This window comes from Mya arenaria, chromosome 7 (assembly GCF_026914265.1).
Source record: "Mya arenaria isolate MELC-2E11 chromosome 7, ASM2691426v1".
NCBI lineage: Eukaryota > Metazoa > Mollusca > Bivalvia > Myida > Myidae > Mya > Mya arenaria.
This window is the reverse complement of record NC_069128.1, coordinates 60,641,895-60,668,760: the sequence shown is the minus strand read 5'-3', so window position 1 is coordinate 60,668,760 and position 26,866 is coordinate 60,641,895. Positions and strand designations below refer to the sequence as shown.

Sequence of the window (26,866 nt, the reverse complement as noted above, 5' to 3'; positions counted from 1 at the left end):
CTTTATGTTCATAGTGGTACCGGTGCACCTCAATTTTCAAAGGGACGCCATGCCCCTCTGTATTTAAAGGGTCAACGGTGTACCAACCTCTCTGTTTAAATTGGTACCGGTACAACTCTATATTTAAAATGAAAACGGTGCACCTCTATCTTTAACGTGGTACCGATGCAACTCTTTATTCAAAATGGCACCATTTCACCTTTATGTTTAAAGCGACACCGGTGCATCCCTGTATTTAAAGTGGCAACTGTGCACATCACTTTTTCTAAGTGAAAGCGGGGAACCTCTATATTTAGAGTGGCACCTGTATACACCTCTATATTCAATGTGGCACCGCTATACCTCTATATCAGTGTACCTCTTTGTTCTCAGTGACACCAATGCATCTTTATACGCCAAGTCGCACCGTTGTACCTCTATATGCCAAGTCGCACCGATGTACCTCTATATGCCAAGTAGCACCGTTGTACCTCTATATACCAAGTAGCACCGTTGTAACTCTATATACCAAGTAGCACCGTTGTACCTCTATATGCCAAGTAACGCCGTTGTACCTCTATATGCCAAGTAGCACCGTTGTACCTCTATATGCCAAGTAGCACCGCTGTACCTCTATACCAGTGCACCTTTATATGCCAAGAAGCACCATTGTATCTCTATATGCCAAGTAGCACCGTTCTAATCTATACCTGTGCACCTATTTGTTCTCAGTGACACCAGTGCACCTTTATATACCAAGTCGCACCGTTGCACCTCTATATTTTAAGTGGCACCGGTGCAACTCTATGTTATGTGAGGCAACGGTGCATTTCTATATAACAAGTGGCACCTCTATGTTCAAACTGGCAACGGACCACATCAATGTTCATAGTGGCACCGGAGCACCTCTATGTTCATAGTGGTAGCGGCGCACCTCTATTTTCAAAGGGACGCCATGCTCCTCTGTATTTAAAGTGAAAACGGTGTACCTCTATCTTTAACGTGGTACCGATGCAACTCTATATTCAAAGCGGCACCACTTCGCCTTTATGTTTAAAGTGGCACCGGTTCATCCCTGTATTCAAAGTGTCAACTGTGCATCTCTATATTCAGAGCTGCGCCGTTGCATCTTTATATTCAATGTGGCACAGTCGCACATCACTTTTTCTAAGTGAAAACTGGGAACCAGTATATTTAGAGTGGCACCTTTATACACCTGTTTATTCAATGTGGCACCGTCACACATCACTTTTCTAAATGAAAACGGGTAACATCTATATTTAGCACCGTTACACCTCTATATTTAAGTGGCACCGTTGCACCTCAATATTTTCAATGGGACCGTTGCACCTCTTTTTGCCAAGTCACACCGTTGCACCTTTATATTTTAAGTGGCACTGTTGCAACTCTATATTTTAAATGGCACCGTTGCACCTCTATGTTTTAAATGGCACCGTTGCACCTCTTTATGCCAAGTCACACCGTTGCACCTTTATATTTTAAGTGGCACTGTAGCAACTCTATATTTTAAATGGCACCGTTGCACCTCTATATTTTAAATGACACCGTTGCACCTCTATATTTTAAATGGCACCGTTGCACCTCTTTATGCCATGTCGCACCGTTGCACCTCTTTATGCCAAGTCGTACCGTTGCACCTCTATTTCGGCAATACTATCATCTTTATGCCACTTGGCCCACACACAATATGTACAGTAGTGCCTACTCGTGTTGTTATGTTTGAGACAATATCAACAATAGCGGATACCTAATATGCATTCCAGATGTTGGATTAAGTTATAGTTGTCTGTTTGGCATTCCACTATTTAGAGCTAGTCACGGGTAATTATTTCTCAAAATGCAGTTTCCATAAAGCACAACACAGCAATTTTTTTTCCAAACGGGTAATAAACATGCCCGTACATCAAATCGTTACTTAGTACTTACTCCGGATAAAAAGTTGATTACTATTATTTTCTGCGTGGTGCGTATTTATAAACAAGACATGATGCTTTATCGAGGCCATGACTTATGATAAAATGTTTAATTATTGTATGTTTAAAACTCATTTTGAATTTAACAATTATTAGATCATTTCCAACACTGAAAAATATGGAATAAGATTATTTACTTACTGCAAAATCGTTAGGCATATTTTTCATTTTTCAGATGCAATAACACTAAACGGGTTATTTCGCCGTAACTTCAATACTCAATCCCGATAAAAATTCTCCTTTTGTAAACAAACATTTTTAAATAAAACATTTCGGAATCACGAAAGGCTACTCCATCCATGTATGGCAAACTATTTTATTTCAATGCTGAAATTTACAATTAATAAACACTTGATCTTGGATTACATTTTAACCATTAACTATCATGTTTGAGGTAAATCGGATTTCGTTACAATTCATCACTTAACTCGATTATTTAAACGCAATATACCCTTTTCACACACATTTTTAAAAATGAAGTTGTGAAAGAAAAGCTCGGTTTTCTTTATTTTAAATTTAATTTTTACATCATTTTCATCAGACATCAGGACACGACATTATACGATCAGATAAATAGTATGTGAAAGTGATTTAAAAGAAAACAGGACGTATAATTATCGCAAACGTAATCAGAGACGGTTTTGTTGATAGCTACCATGCGAACTGCCTTTCTGTATCATGATTTTTTTGCGTTTTCAAACTTCCTGATTCTTCGAAACATTTGAATGTTAAAACATACAGATGTGTGGTTAATAAAAATATTGTTCAACAGTCATGGTTTTAGTAAACATCATAGTGAACTTTGTGATAATATTAGTGCATATGATATCTTCAGGTTAGTAAAATTCAATATATATTAATACATAAGTACTGTAAGTTTGTCATTCAAAGTAAACCTCTACAACTAGTTATTCATCGGTGGTGGTATTCCAAATAGGGCTGAATTTCGACCTTTATGAAACATTACGTAAGATCCAAGTATTTCTTTTGATTGAACTTAAGCTATCAAGACTTACTTGAATCGTTCTTAAATAAGGTTTTAATCTTAGATTTTACCTTACCATGTAAGGAAGCAGTGACCCTTCCATTAGAACGAATGTATATTAGATTTGGCAGTTCTTCACAGGTTTTATCAATTTTTATGAAACGAAAACCAGGGCAAGCTTGAATGTAGCTGTGCATACATATGTATCTAATAGGAATGTTTCCAGCACAGTAACGACCACACGTGTCAGCATTTAAATGCTCAGGCCCCAACTTCTCGAAACTTCTTAAGCTAAATAGGCTTAAGTAGGCTATTTTAATTAGCCAAAATACAAACTTACATTGAATTTTGATTAATTAAATAAAATTATTGTGATTATCATAAAGATAATTTCTATATAAAGTTTGAAAACTATTGAAGAAGTAAAAATTACGCAAAATATTGAACACCAAAAATAGTGAGCTTAGCTTAATCCTGTTATAAGGGACTTAAGAAGTTTCGAGAAATTGGAGCCAGCTTTTTTGTTAAATTTGTATTTCAGGGGTGGCATTCAATATTCTAACTTAATTGGATCTAAAAACGGTGTAGCTTATCGGATTACTCGAAATAAATAACGGACCTATACAGTGAATGAAGTCAATGGTGTATGATCATAAGATTGACTTAAGTCGTATACTAAATACCACCCCTGTAACTTTCTGTTTTATCGTTATAATAGTATTTATAGTAAACGTTATATTTGAAAATGTATTGTTCCATTAAGACTGTTGATGTTGTTCAAGTATGTCCAGTGTATCCGCAAAAAGTGTAAATCAATTTCAAAGTGGTTAAAACGTATGCACAAATAGTGCATGGTCCATGAACGCTCTGGGATGGTATAATACGCCAAAGACATATAACAAAACAAATCACAAACAAGAACCACGGACCACGGAACAACAAACTCCACAAACAACTCAGTGCATATATACTATATAAAAATCTTATACAACTATACCCCCAGCGGAGCTCTTGAAAAAGTGTCTTCTTACGGTTGTAAGAGGACCGTGCACGAAAATTTCGAGTGATCCCACTAGCCGATTCATTGCATTTAGAAAGGCCATGATAATAATCTTATGTTTATCTTTCGTAAAAATATTTATATTTATAAATCTGTATTTATATATTTATCAATGCATTTATTTGCTCACTTATTTATGCAATACACTTATCGTCGTATAAGTCAGATAAAGTTTCTCCTTTTTTTCCTTTCAAAGTGTACTCTTACAGACGTAAGAAACCGTCCAACAAAAATAATATGAAAACATTTTTTTCTTTAAAAGCTTTGTAACTATTTTATAGCGCATTTTAGCACAGGATAGACATTCAAGTATTATATGTAGGCTGTCGCATATCATTGGGTAAATGTATCGGTTAAGTATATATAGATAGGTAATTTAACAAATTTTGAGAAAATTTAATAATTATCAAGGGAGGGAACTCTTTCCCAGCGCCGAATGCTTAATTGTCCGCCCTTCTTTATTTTGGCGCCTTTCTCACTTGTTCTCTAGTTTTAATCCTGTTGGGACGTGTGTTTTCTAGATCGTTCTTACGCAGAATTATTTCCACACGAGTCACTTACTGGTTATTTGGTGAATATCCATTGACATGTTTCGCAATCGAATAAGATGTGAATTTATCTGATGAGTTTCATTATATTGATTTTTAATAAGTTATGTTTAAGAAAATATATCAAATAAACGAATAACTGGCGTTAAGAAAAAGTCTCTTACACGGAGTAAACAAATCAAATACATTGACTCTATCAAGTTTGCTGACCCTAAAACACTGATTTTTAGTGTCGCTTGTTTTTAAACTTTCTTGTGATTTAAAGAGATTTATTAGTGCAATAAAAATGATAGTTCACTGTTTCACTGTTTAAACAGTGAAATACCATTTTGTGATATTGTTTTTCGACAATCTAAGATGGAGTTCAAAATGATCGCGATAAAATTTGAATTCAGTAAAATTGTTATGTTTAAATATGGCTTTTTTATTTTTACTAAGATAAGGACGAATAGGATGGATATTATTATATTAATCTCTTAAATTGTACTTCAAATTTACCTACAACATTGACCACTTCAAGGTACATTTCTTTGTCAGAATATAAATAATACCCACTATCTTTTAACCCTTTGCATGCTGGGTAAATTGTCGTCTGCTCAAAAATGTCGTCTGGTTTATTCTAAATTTCTTTCAATTTACTTAAAACTTTGGGCATTTATTGACTGAGTGGCAAACAGCTTGGAACCTGACCAGGCGCCGAGTTACTCGGTGTCTGGTCTGGTTCCAAGCTGTTTGCAAAGCCTTTAAAATCGCCATCAGCAGCCTAAGGGTTAATATCCTTTTCTTCATTTTAAGTTTATATTATGTGTTTGGTCTTCCTTTGAGATTTATATGCTATCAAAACAGACTGCTAAAATTTCAAATACATTTAATCCTAAAAGCCATCTCACTCCTATTTCATCTGATATATTTGAAGTTATCAAATTTAAACACATCTTGATTTTTATTTGTTTAGAATGAAAGAAACGTGAATACGTGCAGTTAAATATTTTTCTGACAGGATGACATTTTTGGGGAGGTCACCGATGTCTTTATGGTTTGCCTTAAATATCTGCAACATAATACGGCTTATTGAATAGGAGTTGTATTAAGTACAGAAATTTAAGTATAACGTGGACTATATTAGCTTCCTCATTATGTATAATATTATATAAACGTGTCTAAAATAAACCTTAGGTGTAAATTTACCCACGCGGCGTTATGTTAATAAATGATTTGTATAACTGTTTCATAATGTGAATTAAATGACATTCATAACTACGTATTTTAAAAGCAATGTGAAAATCCTTTGAATCTCAAAATGTAAATATGAAAATTATCGACAGCGCTATTACCTATCTATTCGTATTTAAGCCATACCATAAATGAAATAAAATCACATTTTTTTTTAAATTATATTTCATCTCTTTTCCCATATTTAAAGTCAAGTCAACAATACAATGTCCCTACTTTAGCACATCCAGTGCTAACACGCTATATATAAACTATTTTTGTGAGTTTCATCTTTATGCCCATTCAGCCGGAAGTATCACCTTTTAAGTCCATCTTGTTTTTTGTTTTGTTTTTGTTGTTGTTTTATAAACTAATGTATTAATATTGCTTTACTATTTTAGTACCAAACAACCCAATGAAAGTTATGCCAAGGGTCGAAACAGTATTAAAAAAGTCTCAACGTGTTTTGTTAAGTGGGTGCCTCAATATGTATATGAAATACTACAGTAACAAGCTCAGTAGCCAAAAGTTTACAGTGACACTCTTATTCAAAATCAATACAAACACATGTAAAACAAATATCAATTTTGACTTATATACCATTAACAACTTACTAAATAATGCATTTATGGAAAATATTAATTACTGATAACAAGATTGTAACCGTGTATTTAATAGCAGAAATCGCAAAAATATTAAATGATTGGTGAATGCTAAGAGATTAACTCAGGTTTACTGTAGTCTAATACTGTGTTTTATTCACATTTCTTTCAAATTAAACTCGGTATTCTTCATACGCACCATGGTTTTTGACATGTATTTTTTCCTTTTTGAACATTAAAACAATATATTTAATTGTGGTAAATTTGGGAGTGCATCTTTAAACACAACTCCCATTAGGGCGCTATTTCAAATTGCCTCTTGTTGACACAATAGGTCACAAGCAGCCCTCTGTTTTCTAAGTGTGGTTACAATCAAAGCAATTTATTCGAACAAGCCTGGGACGGGCTCTACAAAAGTCAAGCCAGAGCTAAATCAACCTTTGGTGTCAAACATACAGTGAAGGGGTTCTATAAAACTCTTTTAAGTGCCCTGTAGACAATAGTTTTGCTATACCTGAGACCATTTAGTGCAAATAAACCAATGCGGTGACATATAAATCCAAATTCTGCTTCAATAAAGTTAAGCTAGTGTTAAACAAACCATAATGAAAAGGCCATTTACATCTAAGTATAATTACAAATGCAGCTACATTTAAAGCTGCACTCTAACAGATATATCATTTTTACAACTTTTTTTATTTCCTGTCTTTGAAAGAGCAAATTATTGCGTAAATGTCTGTAAACCAATAATAAAAGGTTGCTGACATGAAATCAGATCGCAGATTTTCATATTTTCGATCGAAAATTAAAGCTTTATGGCTTAAACCGTTACTAACGGTTTAACAAAAATGCATAAAACATCATTTTTTGAAATTAAAAATAGAAATCTGCGATCTAATTTTTGTCAGCAGTCTTATATAACGTGTTTCCATGGATTTTCGCATAACTTGGCTCGTTCCAAGACAAATCAAAGTGCTGAAAGCACTGATGGACTAGGGCTTCATTTAGGAGAATGTTGACAACCATGTTCTAAGCATTGACAAAATCGGCTCACATCACAAGGGGTCACTGTTTGATGGGCTAGCTTAAATTTTAGACTAAAACTGCTTGCAAGCTGCAAAGGAAATTTGAAAAATCTAGTTAAGTGTGCGTAGAGTGAGGGGTGTGTGTGTGGGGGGGGGGGTGTAAAGCGTTAAATCAGATAAAGTTATAGTTCTTTTGAATTTCTCAAAGTCGTTACAAACTTGTACAAATTAATTCACGTGGTTGGCACACATACAGCTTTAATTTGATCAAATCCTTTTATATCAAAGGTCTGTTATTTGCAGTTTCAGAGACGATTTTCAATGATGTAATAATATAATATATAAAAAACCTGTCACCTATTTTTCAGGGCAGCTTTAAACCACAGGGTCATACTTTGAACAATCTTTGTAAAAAACATCTACATTGTACACCTATGTCAGACTGCATACACAATGCTATTATGAAGTAGTTTTTATTTAAAAAGTGAAGAATTATTTTCTCCTTCTTAATTTGTGCTTGGTATTCAATTCATATAACATGTAACCATGATAACTTAGTGCAGTTGATGAATACTAAGCACTGCCTTCTGTCTAATGCTATTCATATTACTGCTGCAGACTTTTGTACATAGCAAAGCAAGTTGAGTAGACTAAGATGAGATGAATATCGTTTTTAAAGTATGAAATATTGAAATGTCTTTTAAATACTTTGACAATCAAATTTTATAACATGGTGTCAGCATTTCATCACACTGCTAGTGAGAATGGAATACCAAACATAATTTTATTCTTTATTATATACCCATCATCAATCCACATGCAATACATATCACAAACTACTTTAACCCATATTCCGCTCCAGTGCAATACGGCCATATACCACTCTTGTGACGTCACGTCATAAAAAGAATGTTGCGCATTATTAAATTGACGTCATTAAAGCAATGAGTGCATCCTTAAAATGAAATTTATTATGCAAAGATGTGGCTTTTAAGTGATCTAATCAGTAATGTATATAATAAAAGGGTTATTAGTACTGCGTTTTGATCCGGATATGGCCGAATGTCATATTTGATTCTGGTAGTTTTTTGTAGATTTTGATTTTACTCGGCTTGTGCCTTATGAAATCCGAATCTGCAAAACAATCTACTTAAGTCGAATACAACCTCCTGGATCAAAACGCAGTACTTATAACCCTATTATGTACAAAACCTGTTACCCCTTGGACAGAGCATCTTTAACCCACAGGGCCATTGTAACTTTGAACAATCAGTAAAAGACAATTACATACAAGATGCTTAAGGAAGTAGTTTGGAAAAATTAAGAATTGTTTTCTCCGTCTTAATTTGTATGCATTAGATAACTCAATAAATGCAGCAGTTGGTCATTCTTGTATTGTCCTCTGTCACTGTCATGATAGCTCCCTATCTCAATAGATGCAAAAGGTTGTAGGTTCATGATTCTCCTGGTCCAATATGTCATACAGAAAGAAGATGTTGAATGTAGAATCAAGAAGCTTTCGTTTCAGGCACTCCAAATTGAATAGTACTATAACATTTGAAGTGCCAAGCATTTGTTGGATTCCTAGGCAACAGGTATCAGGTGTTGCAGTACATTTGGCAAATACTTTTCACCCGTCCTTGTAAATCTAAAAAAGCTTTCATTTCGCAAAAGTAGTTCTTATAACTATATTAAGGTTGCTAAATCAGAGTTTGAATAATTCTTAAAACTAGATGTGCCTTTAATTGCAGCAATTTGTACTTCAACTTATAATGTCAATTAAGCTGGTTAAGCAATACTGCAGTTCCTTGGTGTGGGAATTGCTTTATTTACTTGAATAAACAAACAGCTCTTGCGTTGGAAAGTGCAATGTATTAACATGCATTTTTCTTGCCCTGACTCCACCCAAGCCTTAAATCTTAGATCAACATATACTTGGGGCTATGTGTAATATGAATGAGAACTATAAATTATGTTCAATTTAGTGCCACTTATGATATTTCATTCCACATACAAAAACACTAACATGTTCTTTAAAACCAATATCCTATGTTATGATAAAACCATTGCCAAGTTGGTAATTTGAAAAGACATGAAATTATATCTGGTCAGGGTTTGACATAGTCTTTCTAGACAGCTGGAATTGTTTTGCAGTTACTTTGAAAATCTTCAAAAGCTAAACTAAACAAGACTGGAGCAAAAAACTCACAATACCAAAAGCGTTTTTCAAGACTTACGAGATCATTCTCACATCACCTATACCATTAGTTCTTATCATCAAACTTAAGTCAACATAATAATTAATGTTTTACATAAATATTGCAATGAATAAAACATATTGCAATAAGTGTCAATAATATAGCAATCAAGTATGATCATTATAGGCTTAAACATGAGATTTCAACATTTTCCTAATAATTTTACTTAACAATTTTCTCATTATTTACACAAGCTGAAGAAATGGTCTCTTTTTGAATACTTCACATATTTCATGGCTTTCATCATTCATACTAACATTTTGCTTGTTATTTCAATATTCAGTGATTTTGTAAACATTCATAAATGATGGTTAAAATGAACATTCATGCTAATCATGCTTACCATAAGCACCTGACTGACCAATCAGTATCCAATTTTGGCAGGGCTTATTGGTGGTTCATTGAAATCAACCATGACCTCCCACAATCTACACTGATCAACAGTAGTTAATGAACTGTTTCAATTGATCTTATTTTCATTAACTTAGAAAACAACTGCAGTGAATAAAATTTATTCCTCATCACTGAGAGAAAGTTTCGAAAAATAAACGAAGCCGAGTTACATCTAGTATGATATCAAATCCTACAAATGTATTCATCATTTTATATAATCGTTTTTAGTAAATGGTAATTTTTTTAAAGTCTAAGTTTCATTTTTGTGTATATCAAAGAACATTTGTGTGTATAATTTTGATGATATTTTGTGATTCATTAAATTTCATTCTTGTTTCATTTAGTGTTCAATCCCAAGTTTTCTTGTTCACATTTAAGTGCAAGAAAAGTCACTTAATTATGATCTGAATAAATTCATTTTAATGTAAGGTCACATAAAGGATATATTGTGCTTTTTAAAAATAACATTTTTTCATCTGTTTAAAATTATGTCAAATGCAGTGCATTGAAATTTTATTATGAGTTTAAAGCTGCACTCTCACACATTGAACGTTTTGACAACTTTTTTATTTTTTGTCTTGGAACGAGCCAATTTTTGCGAAAATCCATGGAAACCAGTTATATAAGACTGCTGAACAAAATTTAGATGGCAGATTTTTATATTAAAGTCAAAAAATTGATGTTTTAAGCATTATTCTTAAACTGTTAGTAACGGTTTAAGCCATATAACATTAATTTTCGAACGGAAATATGACAAACTATGAGCTGATCTGATATCATTGTTTGAAGATGTTAACGCAAAAATTTGCTCTTTCCAAGACAAAAAAAAATTGTAAACACGGTAAATCTGTGAGAGTGCAGCTTTAAGCTATGACAGGAATAATTCAAGGGAATTATTTTTTGTGATTTCTAGCATTAAAATTGTCAATTTTCTACAATTTTCTTTATTTTTTTGCTTTTTCATAATTAACTGAGTACAGCCCCTTTAAACTGTACCTTATAATGTCTGTGACTTATCAAATATTTAATAGTAATGGTCTACAACCAAGATTTGTTTTAATTATCCAGGTTTCAAACTGCATTGTGTATGCGATTGGAAAGGTAATTTTGAAAGCTCACTTAGTATAATTTTTACAAATAGCATTCACCCTGCAAGGTACTCATATTTGGATGATACATAAAGATTTGCACAGTCATTTATGTATACTTGCATTTATTGATACAGGATACCTTTTTCAAATCTTTGATTTAGATCGCAAAGTATAACTTATATGAATAAATATATATTCTTAACTTTATCTGAATACACAAGCTAATGCATCAGTCAATTGTAACCATGCCCCCCCCCCGGTCCCGGAATAGCGGGGACTTTTACTTTCGGTCCAGCCAACCCCAGCTAAAATCCCCGCCCTGCGGAGATAATCTGATGGTAAAGTCCCCACCAAATGCCCCCGCACCCAAGGGACATTAAGCCCCATCCACACTGTATTTTTCGGGAAGACCCGGCACTGCGGGGCAACCTGAAATGTAAAAACATGGCCCATTTCGCTGGCTATCCCCGGTATACCCCCGGATGTGGGAGCCGTGGTTACAATTGACTGGTGCATAATGATCCATAGTGATCCAATCTCATGCCAAGATGATTTCTGGTCTGACATCACGAGGTTAGTTATTCTTAAGCATAAAAAATCCTGGACAGCATTTGAGAAAGACTATTGTGAGGTTAAATCTTCATTTAATTAATCAGTTGACTTGTGGCGTTTAGGGAACAAAATTAAAATCAAAATATTCAATAAGTCAACAAGTCAACTGATTAATTAATACAAATTCAATTCTATCTCCACAATATTCGGCACTGCATTGTTAAATAAAACTCAAAAGTTACACTTGTAAATTATTTAACCAAATACCTTTTCCTCAAATATTTCACAAATTTATATTGATCTATCAACAACAATGCATCACCATACTGTATCTCTGACTGATTTTTGATTTTCATTCTTGGCTAGAAAACAAAAAAATGAGCACAAAGCGTCTTCAGAAAAAGAACTTGTAAAGTATGCACCAGTTTGTAACCACGCCCCCCTAAGGGAATAGCAGGTACTTTGACTTTCGGTCCAGCCAATCCCCGGTAAAATCCCTGCCCTGCGAGATCAAACGGGTGGTAAAATTCCATGAATAACGTCCCCGCATCCCGGGGATCTAAGGTAAGAGCAATTCCCTGATATATTTTGAGGGAAGACAAAACCACCGCAATCATCCGGCATTGCGAGGACACTAGCTCTGGCTTCCATAACTTTAATATTGATATGTATGTTTTTGATGTTTACAACACGTCCAAAATGGTAATATATAATGTGTTCGCTGAAGTTCTTTAGCTACGAGAGCACCAGAAAGGTAAAAACACAGCCCTTTTCCCCGGTATATCCCCGAGGGGGCCGTGGTAACAATTGACTGGTGCATTATAAGAGAGGAAATCAAAATTGAGCATGCAAGATTGTTTTATCAATGGCCATGGCTTATCACCATATCATTGAACAAAATGTATAAAGTAATTATGTACTTACACTGAGAGTGGCTCCAAGACTTTTCTATGCACATAGGTAAACAATCATCTTATTCACAGATGCTGTGCACATATTCATATATTTGGCTTCATTTAGAATGAAACTTCATAAATAAGTATGCGCATATTTGATATTTTTTATCTCCATTTTGCAATTGAAATCACATGATTTTTTTCAAACGAACTTGTATTGCTTGAAAATTTACGTGTCAGGGACCGACTTCGGAATACCAACATTCTATACAAAGGATAACAATACTTTTTTAAACCAACTTTTCTGGTTGTTTTCTTCTTAGACCGCACGCTTTATTCCCTTTACGTATGAATTCACAAGACATTTCGAATGCGCAACGGGCACCGCGGTTAGCTGATACTGGTTTCATTTCGGATAAAAGAGAAAGAGGGTACCAGTCTATCAATACAGAGCATTGAACGGAAAAATTTCGATGCGTACTTTTCCAATATGTTCATATTCTTATTGCATATAATCTGACCGTATGCAAGAACATTCATGTAGTTAACCCGATTAACTCACTCGCTACGTATGAATTTCTTGTGCTTCATTAAAAGAACATACAGTTAGCTTGAATTGTAAGGAGATCTATTTTTATTGAATGTTTTCATTGTAATCAGTTCTGGTACTACTTTGATTATTCGAATTTGCTAACCGAAATCCAATTAAAATACAGCGTATGAATACATTACGTCAGTGAACCCCCAGATGCGGCTTGAGAATGCAGATAGCGTGTTTATGGCTATGAACTAGGCCCCAAGTGCCCTAGTCCAAAAATGAAAAGGCTGTCAAAACGTTCAATCTGTGAGAGTGCAGCTTTAAATTCATCATTTGTCAAGCAAACACCAAAGCAGTATAACAATCGGCATTCTTAACCACAGCAAGCTTCAACACAAATCATTCTAAACAGTGTGTCTGAACTCAAGTCAGTCCAGTTCTCCCCATTGTTTTATGACTACAATAAAGCACATTTAGAGCAAGTGTATCTCCAATAAAGCCTCTTCAGTGCCAAATCGACCACATTTTGGCAACAATGAAGCCAATTCAGAGCAAAACAAACTATATATTTCTAATATAGCTTTTTCAGTGCCCAAAAGACTATATTTGGCAGCCATATGCCCGAGTTGAAGCCAAACAAACCCATGTGAAGCATTCTCAGTACCACAATAGATCACATCGTGGCAACCATATAGCCATTACAGAGACAAAAACAACACATTTCATATCACACTTAAATTATTCCTACACAGTACCAAACATACCGTATTTTGGCAACCATCAAGCCCATTTAGAGCCAGAACGAATTAATGAATAGCTCTTATTAAGCCTAATTTGTGCTAAAACAGTTTGGCAATATCATGTTCAATTAAGTTAAAATTTCTGCAATACTGCAACAAAATAAAAGGAGGTGATTTTTCATACAATTCTTTGCGATAAGCATTAACTTATGGAAATAAAGGGGTTTTGACTTAAAATCGATAAATTATTCATTTTTTAGGGAAATTATGTTTGCCAGGGCAACATATATTTTGTTTTTGAGGATTTTTGTTATGAAATTAGAAATTGGTGACTCACTCAACATCTTATTAATCATAAAACCGCACTAAACAAGGCATTTAATAAGGTCACAGTACGTACTACAACTATATATTAACATGGTTATGGTATTGGCGGCCATATTGGATAATGTCAGAGTTTTGAGTCTTGAGTTTTTTTCTCAATTATATTCATCTTCTCTGCAAGTGTAACAAGTTTCAAAGTTTAAACCCAATTTGCACACTTTCTACAATGTCATTCGACTAAAAGTAGTGGACACATTAATGCTAAAAAGATGAATATATTTTAATTGAAAACCGATTTTAAGAGCTTATTCTCTGCTTTTCAATAGAAACTCTTTCGGTTCCGTTTTCTCGACTAGCTGTAGTATGCATAACAAGACCTTAAGCTGCAAAATTACCCTTCCCCCCCCCCCCCATGGGGAATTTTGAACGTTATGATTTTTTTTTAAGCTTTAGCAAAACGCCACAAAATGAGATAGGTTTACGCTTTGAGGGAGGGGGCATAAAGGAGTAACGGACCTTTATACTATTTTACCCTAAGTAGCTACTTTTAGGTTTCATCTGTACTATTTCTTCTATGTATGATTATTGTTTATGAGATAAAAGTTCATATATCATCGGTTTTAAGCTTTATGGATGTTTTTCTAATATTTCACACCGCGCAAATTGTTGTAAATTACGTTACTGTAAATACGTAACATATAAAAGTTTATATAGAAATATTTTGTTACACAGAGATGTAATAAAAAATAAAGTCATGTAATTTTGCTTGATAAAAGAGGTATGTCATATCTTAAATATGTTTTAGTCGATTTCATCAATACATCCCTAACTTGCTAATGATTGTACAGATAACGCATGTGTAAATTACGTTACTTTTAGCTCTAATTTGAAAATAACGATTGATGCTGGTAAATTATTAATAATCTTTACACAATGAATCAATTTAGTTATATACACATTCTATTCTGGTTATTTCTACCCAGTGATAAACGGTAACCATGAATACGTTCCTTGGTCAAAAGATTTGAATGTTATTGTTAGGTTTCATGTATAAATTGGGTAAGATCAAATAGAGTTGCAATCAATTAAATGTTAAAACACAATAATATAAAAACAGTTGTAGTTGTTCAATAGAAAAGGTAAAAAGGCATATAATTTAATTCATACTCAATACAGCATGATAATTCATTTATATGCAGTTTACAAACATAAACATAAATTGATAAATTAGTGAAAAACTAAATTCTGTAAGATAATCAGATTTAAAATTGTACTCATGGAATGAGCCAGGCAACTATGGAAGAGTGCATTTACAATCCAATTGTGAACAACAAAACTGCCCTTTTCCTATGTCAAGTTTCATAGTCCTTAGAAACTGCTGATAGAATGCCTTTTGAAACCATGTGAGGATGTTGCACATATTTTGTCGGCAATGCAACACATCAAAGCCTTCCATAAATACCTGATACATTTGGAAAGCTCGTTGATTATCCTGATATATTCAAGTAAGTTGAATGCAAGAAGGACTGCGCAAACATTATTTATATCTTGTCCCGTAACAAGAACTCCTACGGACTAGATGGCTTTTATGGGCCACAATGACATACTAGTAACCTAAATATCATGTTTACTTTTCAACCAAACGTTTTGAGACCCTGCTGTTCTAAGAGAAATCTGTAAAAATGTTACAAGTCTTGAAGGTGCCAATGTTAAAATATTTCACAAGAAGGCATTGTTTTCATCCTTACCAATTCCAATGGGTTCACTGTCTAAATTTGGTCACCTTCTCGAATGAATCGACTGTTTTGTCTGCTGAATGATAAACCAACACACACAGGTAAACAGATTGTGATATTACACAGTCTGCAAAAACAGAAATTAGGTTCTCAAGGTTTCTCTCTAGACTCGTATAACAGTATCAACATGTGTTGTAGAACACCCCTTAAAATGCATGATCATCAGGTCAACTACCAATTTTACGTCTTGCAATACTTCCATGAAAATTACCCACTATGACTTTGAGATTCAAAATTAAGTGCTTGTATAAAAGTGCCAAGTAGTATAGAAAACGTGTGGACATGTGTTAATTATTAAAAGTTTGTGTACTAGAGAAGAAGAAAATTACAGGGAAAAGGACGATGAGGAAGTGGAGCTTGATAATATGACAGGCATCGTATTTGAAGTTGAGTCTGATACAAACTAGAGCAGGATGTTTCTATATTACGAGTATATCGGTTATAGTGACACTTGTTTTTAAAATTAATACACAAACATGTATAGCAAACATAGATTTTGAATGAAAATCCATTTACTGTTGTAACTTACGCAATAATGTATTTTTTGGAAGATATTATTTACTGATAACAAGATTGTAACAGTGCATTTAAAATCTTAACACGCAGTTTTCAGAGATTGGTGAGTTAACTAAAGATTTACTGTGATTTATTTTCATCTCATGAGATAGAAATACCGTGTTGTCTGCACCTTTCTTTTAAATTACACTCGGTATCCTTCATAATATCAATAGTTTTCGACATGTATTCATCCTTTTTGGTTTATCAAAACATTTGTATTAGTTGTGTTAAATCATATTAGGGAGTAAGAGTACAACTTTAAAAGTATTACGAACATTATCTGAGGTTATTTGACTTCATTGACTTTTCGAAATTTAATTTATGATTGTTTTTCGTCATAAAATATTGCAAGTTTTCATGTAACGTAAATTACAGTATAGTGAGCCATCAAATATCTTTGTTTTCAGCTGAAAAACATATCTAAATTTGTTTGTTAGATAATACATTTTTATAAAATCATGGTCTACAAAATCCTTTACCGCTCATAGTCTTAACCGTTTTATAGTCAATTCTAAGTTTTTCGTTGGAAATAAGCAGCTCTTTCAAAGTCGAATCCTTGGCGTGACTGTTTGGTGACTGTTTGGTGACTTGTTTGGTGACTGTTTGGTGCCTGTTTGGTCAGGTAATTGTGGGCATATTAATTTGTGATACCGTATTTTCACCAAAATCAATCCAGAGTTTTAGTTATAAATCAATACAGGTGATTTATGTTTGTTGTACATGTTTTACGTATTGACTTTGAATAAAAGTGTCACCTTAAAGAATTTCAGCTTTTCAAACGTTCGCTTACATTTAACATCATTCAACCGAAAATTGTCTGACCTTTCCAACCTGGTTTACTAAGCTGTAATGGATGTTTCATAATAAAATTATAGTAACATTAATCATGGTAAATCATTAACTTATGGAAGCACTTATTATAAGAGTCGCCGACATCATTGTCAGGCTGAATGCAATTTACATCGTCTCAGGTTTCCTATATTGTTGAGTAAATGATTAGAAACCATACGATGTTGCCCTATGTTACCAACAGCATAACATGTATAACTTCAAAAACCAATTGCTCTTAGAGATATTTTTTTTTTATTTTACCGATAAAATAAATACCGCTTACAACAAAACTTTTTAATAATGAAAATAATAAAGGAATATTGCTTATTGTGTCTTTTCAGTTGCTGAAGCTCAGGTGGTCATGTTGTCTCCGACCTCTCCCACCGTAACAGAGTACAGTCCTCTAACACTGACATGTGGGACAGCGTTCACTGGCGCCGAGAATGTAACATGGAGTAAGCGGCTAAAAAACAGCTATTTTTTTAACATTGGAATCATCAACATCACATTGGGCGCCTGTTCTCCTTATTCCCCTTCTTTGGAACCTAACTCCACACTATACAACTACACCTGTCCGGCTCAAAACAATCTCACATTAACAATAAGGAACGTTTCTAGAACGGAAAACGGACACGGATGGAAATGCACTGTTGACAGAAACGGAAGGGAAGAAATCAGTCAGGAAGAAACTGTTTCAGTGCAAGGTACTCAACTCTAACAGTGTTCTTGTTTAAAGGCCTAGTTTAAGCCCCCCCCCCCACACACACACCCAAAACCAAAAGAATAATCGGTGTATAGTAAACAACCTCTGTGTATTGATCTTAATCTTCATGCCTTGATCCCTCTTATCAGATCATCTCCAATCTGAGTATCCTGCTGTGCAGTTTTGGAGGTTTCATTATAATATTGGACCCTTAATGGCCCTAAGCCAATAAACCAATATACAGGATATTGGCCCCTACTGTGACATCAGTGCAATCAGCAGAAGATGCACAGCAGGGAATTGTCATGTCAAACATTCCTTAAACTAGGCCTTTAACTTTATACTACCTGCATGCAGGTGAATTAACCGCTGTTTTTGTTTGTTTGAATATTGTTTTAAACATAACTTATCCATTTCAAAAAATATAACAATAAATATTATTATTGATGTGTTTTCTTCACGATGGATAAGAGCTCGAATAGTCCTGTTTCTGCTCTATCGTGGATTAGATAGAAACATGCAAATATACCAAATATACAGTCATGCAGGATGGACATCAAAGCATACTTGAACGCTAATCCGGTCAATTTCCGACAGGTTTCAATTTTTAATTTCCTCGGACACACGAGAAACTTAATATTTCGAGCATACATAGACTATTAAAATATATTTTAGAATGATTTTAAAAAGCACCAAACTATCACGTAAAACATCATATAAATAGTCTGGTTTATAAGTTCATAGCGAACCAAGCAAATGAAAATAATTGAATAGAATATTCACTGCATAGTGTGCATTTCTTGTGAGACACATTTACTATTACAACTAGCTGTTAAAATGAAATATATAACTTTATGTCTTAGTGGCAAAACCTTCCAACTTTTAAATAAGAATAACATGGCAACATACCATACTTAAGATTGACACAGTCAAAACTCTGTAAAGCTACGCTATACATGTCATATGTTCACTTTAAGCAGTTGATAATTAGGCCAATTGTAGAAAATTTTCATCTTTTACAAGTGAGACGATATTAACAGTGTACCAATATGAAAGACACTCGTTTCATTTTATATCAGTTGGCATTTCCGGCGTGACATTGTCCCCAAGCACCGACCCTATCAACGTGATAGAGAATAACAACACGACATTGCAGTGCAATACATCGGGCGGGTTACCGGCTGCCTCGGTTCGATGGTACATCGTAAGGTCGGGACAGGTGCAAGACGTCACGTCACTCTCCATGAACACGTACCAAGAGGAGGACAATCTCAATGTGACGCGAAGCACACTTACATTCACGCCGTTCAAATCTGACCAGAATGGCTCAGTATACTGCTCAGCAAGCAATGTTGGAGTGGAGTGGAATTCATCAAATCCGTCTATAAATGTATTATGTGAGTATAAACGTCAATGTGTTAACAAATGTAACATGGGCTCATTATAATCTGACCAATTTGGTATATATATTTCTCTGCCAACAACGTCGAAGTGGAGAGGAATTCCACCAAGAATAGTTAAGTGTTACATCATAGCATATGTAAATACTATTGAATGCAACTGTTATTGAAACTCCCGTTTAGTCGAGGAACAGATACTGTCAAAGTAACATAACGAAATAAGGTTCGAAGATTACCATGCGTAAATAGATTTCCAAACGATATTTGCGGTGACCCTACCCTTTTGACGTACTGACACCAAATTGAAAAAGTCATGTACTGGCTTAATACAACCTCACATAGTATTTTCATAGTCCTAGGTCAAACCTTTCTCAAGTTAGTTTGTGAAATAAATATTAAATAAAAACACATTAATAATCTCGACCTGCTGACCACCACAACAATAATAACACTGAGTCTTAAAAGCATAGAAATAAGCTTGCAAGTTATTGTGACTAATGGAGCCACCTCTAAATGACTATTTTGCGGTGTTACCGATGTAACCGATGAAACCTTGTAACCAGGATTTTTTCAAAGTAATATACTTGTTCCTTCTTGTAAGAATATCCTTTATTTGCATTTGTATAAAAAGACATGTCCTGAACTATGTTAAACAAAGAAAGTTTGTTTTTGTTAAATAAGTCAATGAGTATAAATAAAAACATAAATGTTACGTCATCACAAAATGTCAACAATATAAGTTCCGTCGATCATTCAAATCAAACTAAAGTTTTGATCATAATTCAACGGTTATTTATTTATGGAAGACGGTCTTTGGGTGAGTTCTAAAGCGAACATTTAGGAAATTTACGTCCAACATTTAATTTCAAGAGTTTTGAAAACTCGTTACAAATTAATTTCACTACCGGTACTTCACCAACATATGTCAAACAATTATTTCAATATTATTTCCTGCAATTTCGGTATCAAAGTGTGAAATAATTATACTATAAGTGTTATCAGATACATAACAGGGAAAAAAAAACAATTTTTTATCCCAAAATATGAGCGAATCTCTTTAAAATATTGAGTTGATGGTCTAGTGTTGTTTCCGCATCCGTGTGAAAAAGGTTTAAAAAAAACAACGAGAACAAACGAACTGTTTCCGGACACTTTAGTCAAAATTTGCGACTGTATGTGGTCGAATTGAGGGACAGTATATATAGTATTAACTTTTGAAAATGTAATGACGTTAGCCTATCAGCTTGCATGATATTTATTAAGTACCGTAAATTACGTATTTTGTACACTACTATAATATGAAATGACGATGACGTCATCCAGCCTTACTACATGTAATTTAGCGTCAAACTGTTTTATATCGAGAATTGAATGCAGTCGACGAATGTATCATGTGATGAAAAGCTCGCTTCATCTTTTCCTAAACTCTCTTCTCAATGTTTTGTATTATTATTATTGTTTATGTAAGATCCTTTATAAGCCAGGTATAATTTAAAATTGTGACCAAGGCTTCTTTTTTATTTTTAATAACATTTTTTTTTTTTTTTTTGCTTACAGAACTATTGTCTATGCCTGTTTTCTGAAATTCTTAGCAAACTATGGCTAAAACGTTTAGTCCTGTTTAACATTATATAATTTAATATTCACACAGACTTAAGTAGCAGTTAGTTTAATTAGTAATTCCAAACTATCAGTTTTTAACAAATAGGTGTGTATATTGCATTTTTAAGTTCCCCCTGCTGTGCCAACCATAGAGATTGGCGGTAACGAGGTCACAGGAACGGTCAAGGTCATTGAGGAAAACAGCAAGGCATTCAACTGCACCACAGAGAGTAATCCGACCAGTAACTACAGCTGGTCGTTCCCGGGAGGATCTAGTTCTAATAAAATCTTACAAGTAGAGAACTTCTTGACAGGGTCCTTTGACGGCAATTACACGTGCTTTGTTCTGAACCAAATGGAACCATCTTCTGGAAACTCAATGACAAATATGTCCTGGGCAACAATATCAGTCGATGTTTTGTGTAAGTATAAGAATGTAGATTGGTATGTTGAAACGCATTAAAGAAGCACACTGTGCAAAACAATAGTTTGTTCAGGGATTGTACGAAAAAGTTTTTTTGTGAAATCGTCGGCGGTAGATATCAGTGTGTATATACCACGTGATTAATTGCGTCATATATGCTACGTCGGAATGCAACATTTTGCTTAAAATGAAGACTTAAAACAAAGATAACCCTTCTTTTACTACACCATTTTAAATGAAACAAAGGACAGTCTATGCCGCTTAAGGAGCCCCGCCTTTGTTTTATTGCCGGAGTTTGATAAGGTGATTAGTTTTATCAAACACTTCGACAAACCTGTTTCCAAAATAATGTTTTGACAGTGCTCCGCCAGACGGCCGAATTGGGAAAAGGTTTGTCGAAGTGCGAAGTGTTTTAAGAAAGTTAACTCTCAATCAAACTGTGGTAAAAGACCGAAGGCGGGGTTTCGTAAGCGGCGTACACTGCGCTATGTTTCATTTAAAACGGTCAAGAAATGGTGAAGCTAACTTTGTTTAAAGTCTTCATTCGAAGCAAAATATAACCTTCCTATGTTGCATTTATGACGCAATTTACCACGCGGTATACACACACTGATTATTACAAACAAATATAAGTAAGGTGTTGATTTTTCTTGCAGAGGAACTTCTTTAGCTAAAGAGATAAAAACATAATATTCCAAGATGGTCTCTATATCTCATTGTTGGTAGAACATCTCTGTACCATGAGGCCACTCAGGAGCATCTTTATAATACAACTGTGTATACGGCATTAAATTTCTCTATAGAAAAATGAACTTTAGGATAATATTACTATTTTAATAGAGAAATACGGCCCCAGGGCCATGAGATCATTTCTCTTCGTGTATCTTTTCTCTTTAAATCTGGTCCTTTTCTATAAAGGGGGATGGTGGTGTCATTTTATCATATGATATGAGGTCATATGTTATTATGTGCTTTTCGTTTTTATCAATGCATGAAAGAAAATAAAAAACAGCTACTGAATATGAAATACTCCCCTCCTCCGGATAACAATTTCGAAATAATGGTCTAATTGTTGCTGATATATAGCGTCAGGGCTACGTTTAGGCATGTGTATATCTAGGTAAAGGCTAGATAACTTATCTTTACTTAAAATAATATGATAAATGTATTTAACTAAGGTCTCACCATTACAATTATTGATAATCATGCAACCTATACTGGTACGTTGCAGTTGATGCTTGTGTACATGTTGTAGGAACACAGACAAAAACGCTTGCTATATTGTTATAGGATTGTTTATTAATGATTGTTTATGGATCGAAAAGTAGGGTTTGAGGTCGAATGCTTTTGTGTCAATTTTCAGAATATGTTTTACCGATGCAGGTCGAACTCCTTTGTTTGAAATTAGACCGTATGTTCATCTCAACGTGCATCCAATTTAAGATTTTTATGAAAACAAACTACAGAAACAGGCTCAGTAGAAAACGTTTAAACACAAGCCCCATTTAATGGCACAGGGTAAATGCCAAAGACTTTGAAAAAAAAAATCACAAACATTGAACAACAGCACAAAACCCCACAAACAAGACAATGCATATATACTATAAAAACTAGATGTGTTTATCAAGGTACCGCCTTGGAACGTTAGTAACATGTAAATTTTCTTGGGGGGATTAAAACAGCTTGTGTTCACAACCTCACTCTTATCCCTACAATTCTGATAAAAGTAAAAACATAAATGATAAATCTTATCAAAGTATGCATTAACTTGTGGAAACAAACACTCCGTTTAATTGCACAGAGTAAACACCAAAGACATAGAACACAAAAACAATTAACCACGAACCAGAAACATGGAACAATAGCAGAAAACTCCACAAACAACTCAGTACATATCAAGTTTCATGCACTTTGATCTGATGTCCTTTTTCATATTATAACTTGGAAAGGGACCGTTTGTTTTTGCAGATCCACCTCGTCTACCATCATTCAAATACGGAAATACCACAGGCCCAATCATTACTGATAACACTATAGCAATTGTCCTTGGAGACGGAGCGTCAGTGACATGTGAGGCCGACGCCAACCCGACCCCCAATACTTACACTTGGACAGAGCCACAGACAAACAGCCAGCTACTATCCCTCAACAGCTTCAAAGTTAACACCACAGTTCAGTGCACGGCGAACAACATTATGACGGAAACAAACAGGAGTCCTATTAAAGGAAGCAATAGTTCCTTTTTGCAAATAAATGTTTGGCGTACGTATGAATTGTTGAATTTTGAGGAAATATCGTACTTTTAAGAACAGTTTATGGATAAACATATGTTGTGGTAAAACAGTTTTAAAACTGGAAGGTCCCATAACATACCATTCTATTCAAACCTAGAAACGACTAATGCAAAATACGTATTATATAATTAACTGTTTTGTCTTCAGGCCCTCCGATTGGTGTAACATTTCAATACCATTATAGTGTTACTGGATCAATGAAAATAGCAGTCAAACTGAAGATACTAGCCGGCCAGGCCTTCTGGTTGTCTTGCACGGCGGATAGTTCTCCTCCATCTACGTACACATGGTCAGGCCACCCTTCCTCAAGAGAGGGAATCTGGAATGTAACAGGAGGTCTAAATGCAAGTCAGTCCGTGTCTTGTTTTGCTGAAAACTACATGCCGACGACGTACAACGGCCCGGTGCGCGGGAACACGTCATCTGATCTTTACATCGACGTATTGTGTAATGTGAAATGCTTTTTAATAGTATTATACCACAGCATGCACTTATTTCAGTGCATGATGCTATGGAGCTTATCAACTGACCTTTGGCCTAATTCAGTATTACTCAATGATATAGAGGGCTTGTCATATTAAAATAACCAAGTCATTCATCTAAGTTCCCAAATGTTTAAAAGTTTAATTTCGTTTTGTACATTCTTATTAAACTTGTAACCCCACAATAGTTGTAGCAAGCACTTATGTCGGTTGTTTTAACATTTTATAAGATTAACATTAGTATAAACAAACTATTGGTATGGGGAATCTCTGATAGATTGAAAACAATAACATTTTTATAAAAAAATACTAAATCTGTCAATCGTACGATACCTTCCAACTCGTCCATTTTCCTGGTTTATTTAGTTATCGAATGTATGATTTTTAAATTTTGCCTCTGTATACCTTGTAATATATATACATACAGGCTCTTGAATATTTCAGATGGCCCGAAAGCGAGGTATTTGCAGAACGTTACTAAAGTCCGCGGGGCAAAACTTGTTTACCAGTGCTTGTACACACCGGGAAACCCTTCAAATGTTGACTTTGAGTGGACGAAATCCGGAACAGATGCATCCTGGGTCACACAGTATACACAGTACTTGATCATTCCGTCCGTGAAGCCAACTGACGAGGCCAGGTACACGTGCAACGTGTCCAGCATTCTCCTGCCAACGTTGGAATCAGCGAAGAACACGCAGTATGATACTGCAACATTTTATCTGGATGTTCTTTGTGAGTATATTTTGTTAGCATCATGCGCATCATATCATAACGACAATGACATATGTCAAAGCATTTAAAACCAAATATTGAGTGACAGTTTGACATAGGTACGTAAAATGTTTGTTTTTATTCAGAACTCGAGATACTGTGATAGTGAAATCATGATTTTGAAGAGAGAAAAACATGTTTTGGAAGGCCAGTATGTTTTTTTCTTCCAAAAACGTAGTTTCATTTAAAAACTGAATCACTAACTACACCATTGTATACCATTGTCGCCTATATACGGCAGTGTTAAGTTCCAGTTATATGTTGTCCCTATGGAAGGTGATACAATAAGCTTCATTAGATTCCGAGTGAACCTAGTAGATCACTACCCAAAAAGCACGTTCATGTTCTGATAGAGGTTCTGTTTAGCTTAGATAGTTTATGTTGTCATTTGCCAAAACTGAACATAATTACTCTAAACACTTTAACACCTATCCTTATATTTACACTAATTGTGCAAGTGATTGATTCCTGATTTATGTATTCCTTCTTTGTCATTCAAATTGTTTTTATAATAGCGCTTGCATAAGATAACTCGAGAACTTAATTAAAATGAAAGTAATAATTATTTCATTTTTGGTGTTGCATTATTTGTGGTTGATTACTAAAGATTACACACTGCTTATTAATTGCCCTATACATTCAATGCAAAAAGACAACAAATCGGATTGCAAACAATGACATATCTAGCGTTTATATGGCAACCATACATTTCCTTCAAATTCAGTTCAAAGCCCTCTTTGAGGTTTTGCCCCCGTTTGTTTTTCAAAAGATACATGTTGCATCACGCAGGAAGACAGCAAATTCTAGTACCAATAAAATACATTTACTCATGTGCATCACTCACACATACCCAAGATATAAAATTGAAGTAGCGTTCTCAATCTTAATATAGAGAGGGCATCCTGGATCACATTCTGTTAATTTGGATTTAGTTATAACGTACCTATAAGTAAACCCGTCCCTGCATCTTTTTATCAAAAGCACTTTAGGTTAGTCCTTTAAACTTACAATATACTTAAAGGATTTTGCAACCGTTATTTACATGAATTAACCGCGGCCAAAATGTTTCATATATTTATAAAAAAAACAACCGTTTATGGAGCGGGAAACATAGTTTAGCAACTAAACAAGGTTGCGTACAGCCTAACAGTACGCTAAAGTTACACATGAAATTGAAAATGTGTAAAAACAATTTGATTTTCTTTCAGCTTCCATTTGTTTTTTTCTATAAAAGTTAACAAAAACATTTCGTTTGGTCGGCACGTTTTGTTGGCATGTCAAATTTCAGCACAATGTTTGATTATAAGAGCAAAAAGTGAGTTTTGGTCCAAAAAGTCTGATTCTCAGTGCAGTTTTTAGAATGTAGACTTTAATTGCCTACCAAAATATATTACAGCCTATAAATGAGGTATAAATTTGCAAAAAGCTGCAAAATAAGGGAAATATTTTTCCTGTTTTTTGTGTACAAAATTACACAGAAAATAAAATATTATACAGACTCCAATCCAGCCACTTTACACATTGATCCTATGCTTGATATCTCGCGAAATTGTATACGAGACGAGAACTTAAGAAGAAGGGTATTTAGATTTTCTTAATTATGGCTTTGGTTGATGGAGTTAGGAATTAAATTGTTTTTTCACATTTTGATTTTTTTTTCTGATTTAGTCTTTTTTACTTATACAAGTTATTGATCGAGGTTCCGACAATTTTATGTTATCTCAAAGCCACTTGTTGCAATATTGACAAACCAAAATTTCAAAAATGTATAAATTCTAACGAAAAAATGTCTACTTTCAATTTGA

The 26,866-nt window shown here is 34.3% G+C and overlaps 1 protein-coding gene across 1 annotated transcript in view; it reads left to right on the top strand.

The window, feature by feature from the left end:
* The first annotated feature begins 2,659 nt into the window (after positions 1–2,659).
* The window catches only part of LOC128241573 (nephrin-like), a 44,518-nt gene continuing 20,311 nt past the window's right edge, over positions 2,660–26,866 (top strand). Inside the window, exons 1-7 of the mRNA XM_052958577.1 lie at positions 2,660–2,808; positions 17,724–18,086; positions 19,165–19,482; positions 21,216–21,509; positions 23,480–23,773; positions 23,953–24,252; positions 24,732–25,022. Of these exons, the coding sequence (XP_052814537.1) occupies positions 2,748–2,808; positions 17,724–18,086; positions 19,165–19,482; positions 21,216–21,509; positions 23,480–23,773; positions 23,953–24,252; positions 24,732–25,022 (1,921 nt within the window). The 5' untranslated portion in view covers positions 2,660–2,747. The remainder of the gene's footprint in view (positions 2,809–17,723; positions 18,087–19,164; positions 19,483–21,215; positions 21,510–23,479; positions 23,774–23,952; positions 24,253–24,731; positions 25,023–26,866) is intronic.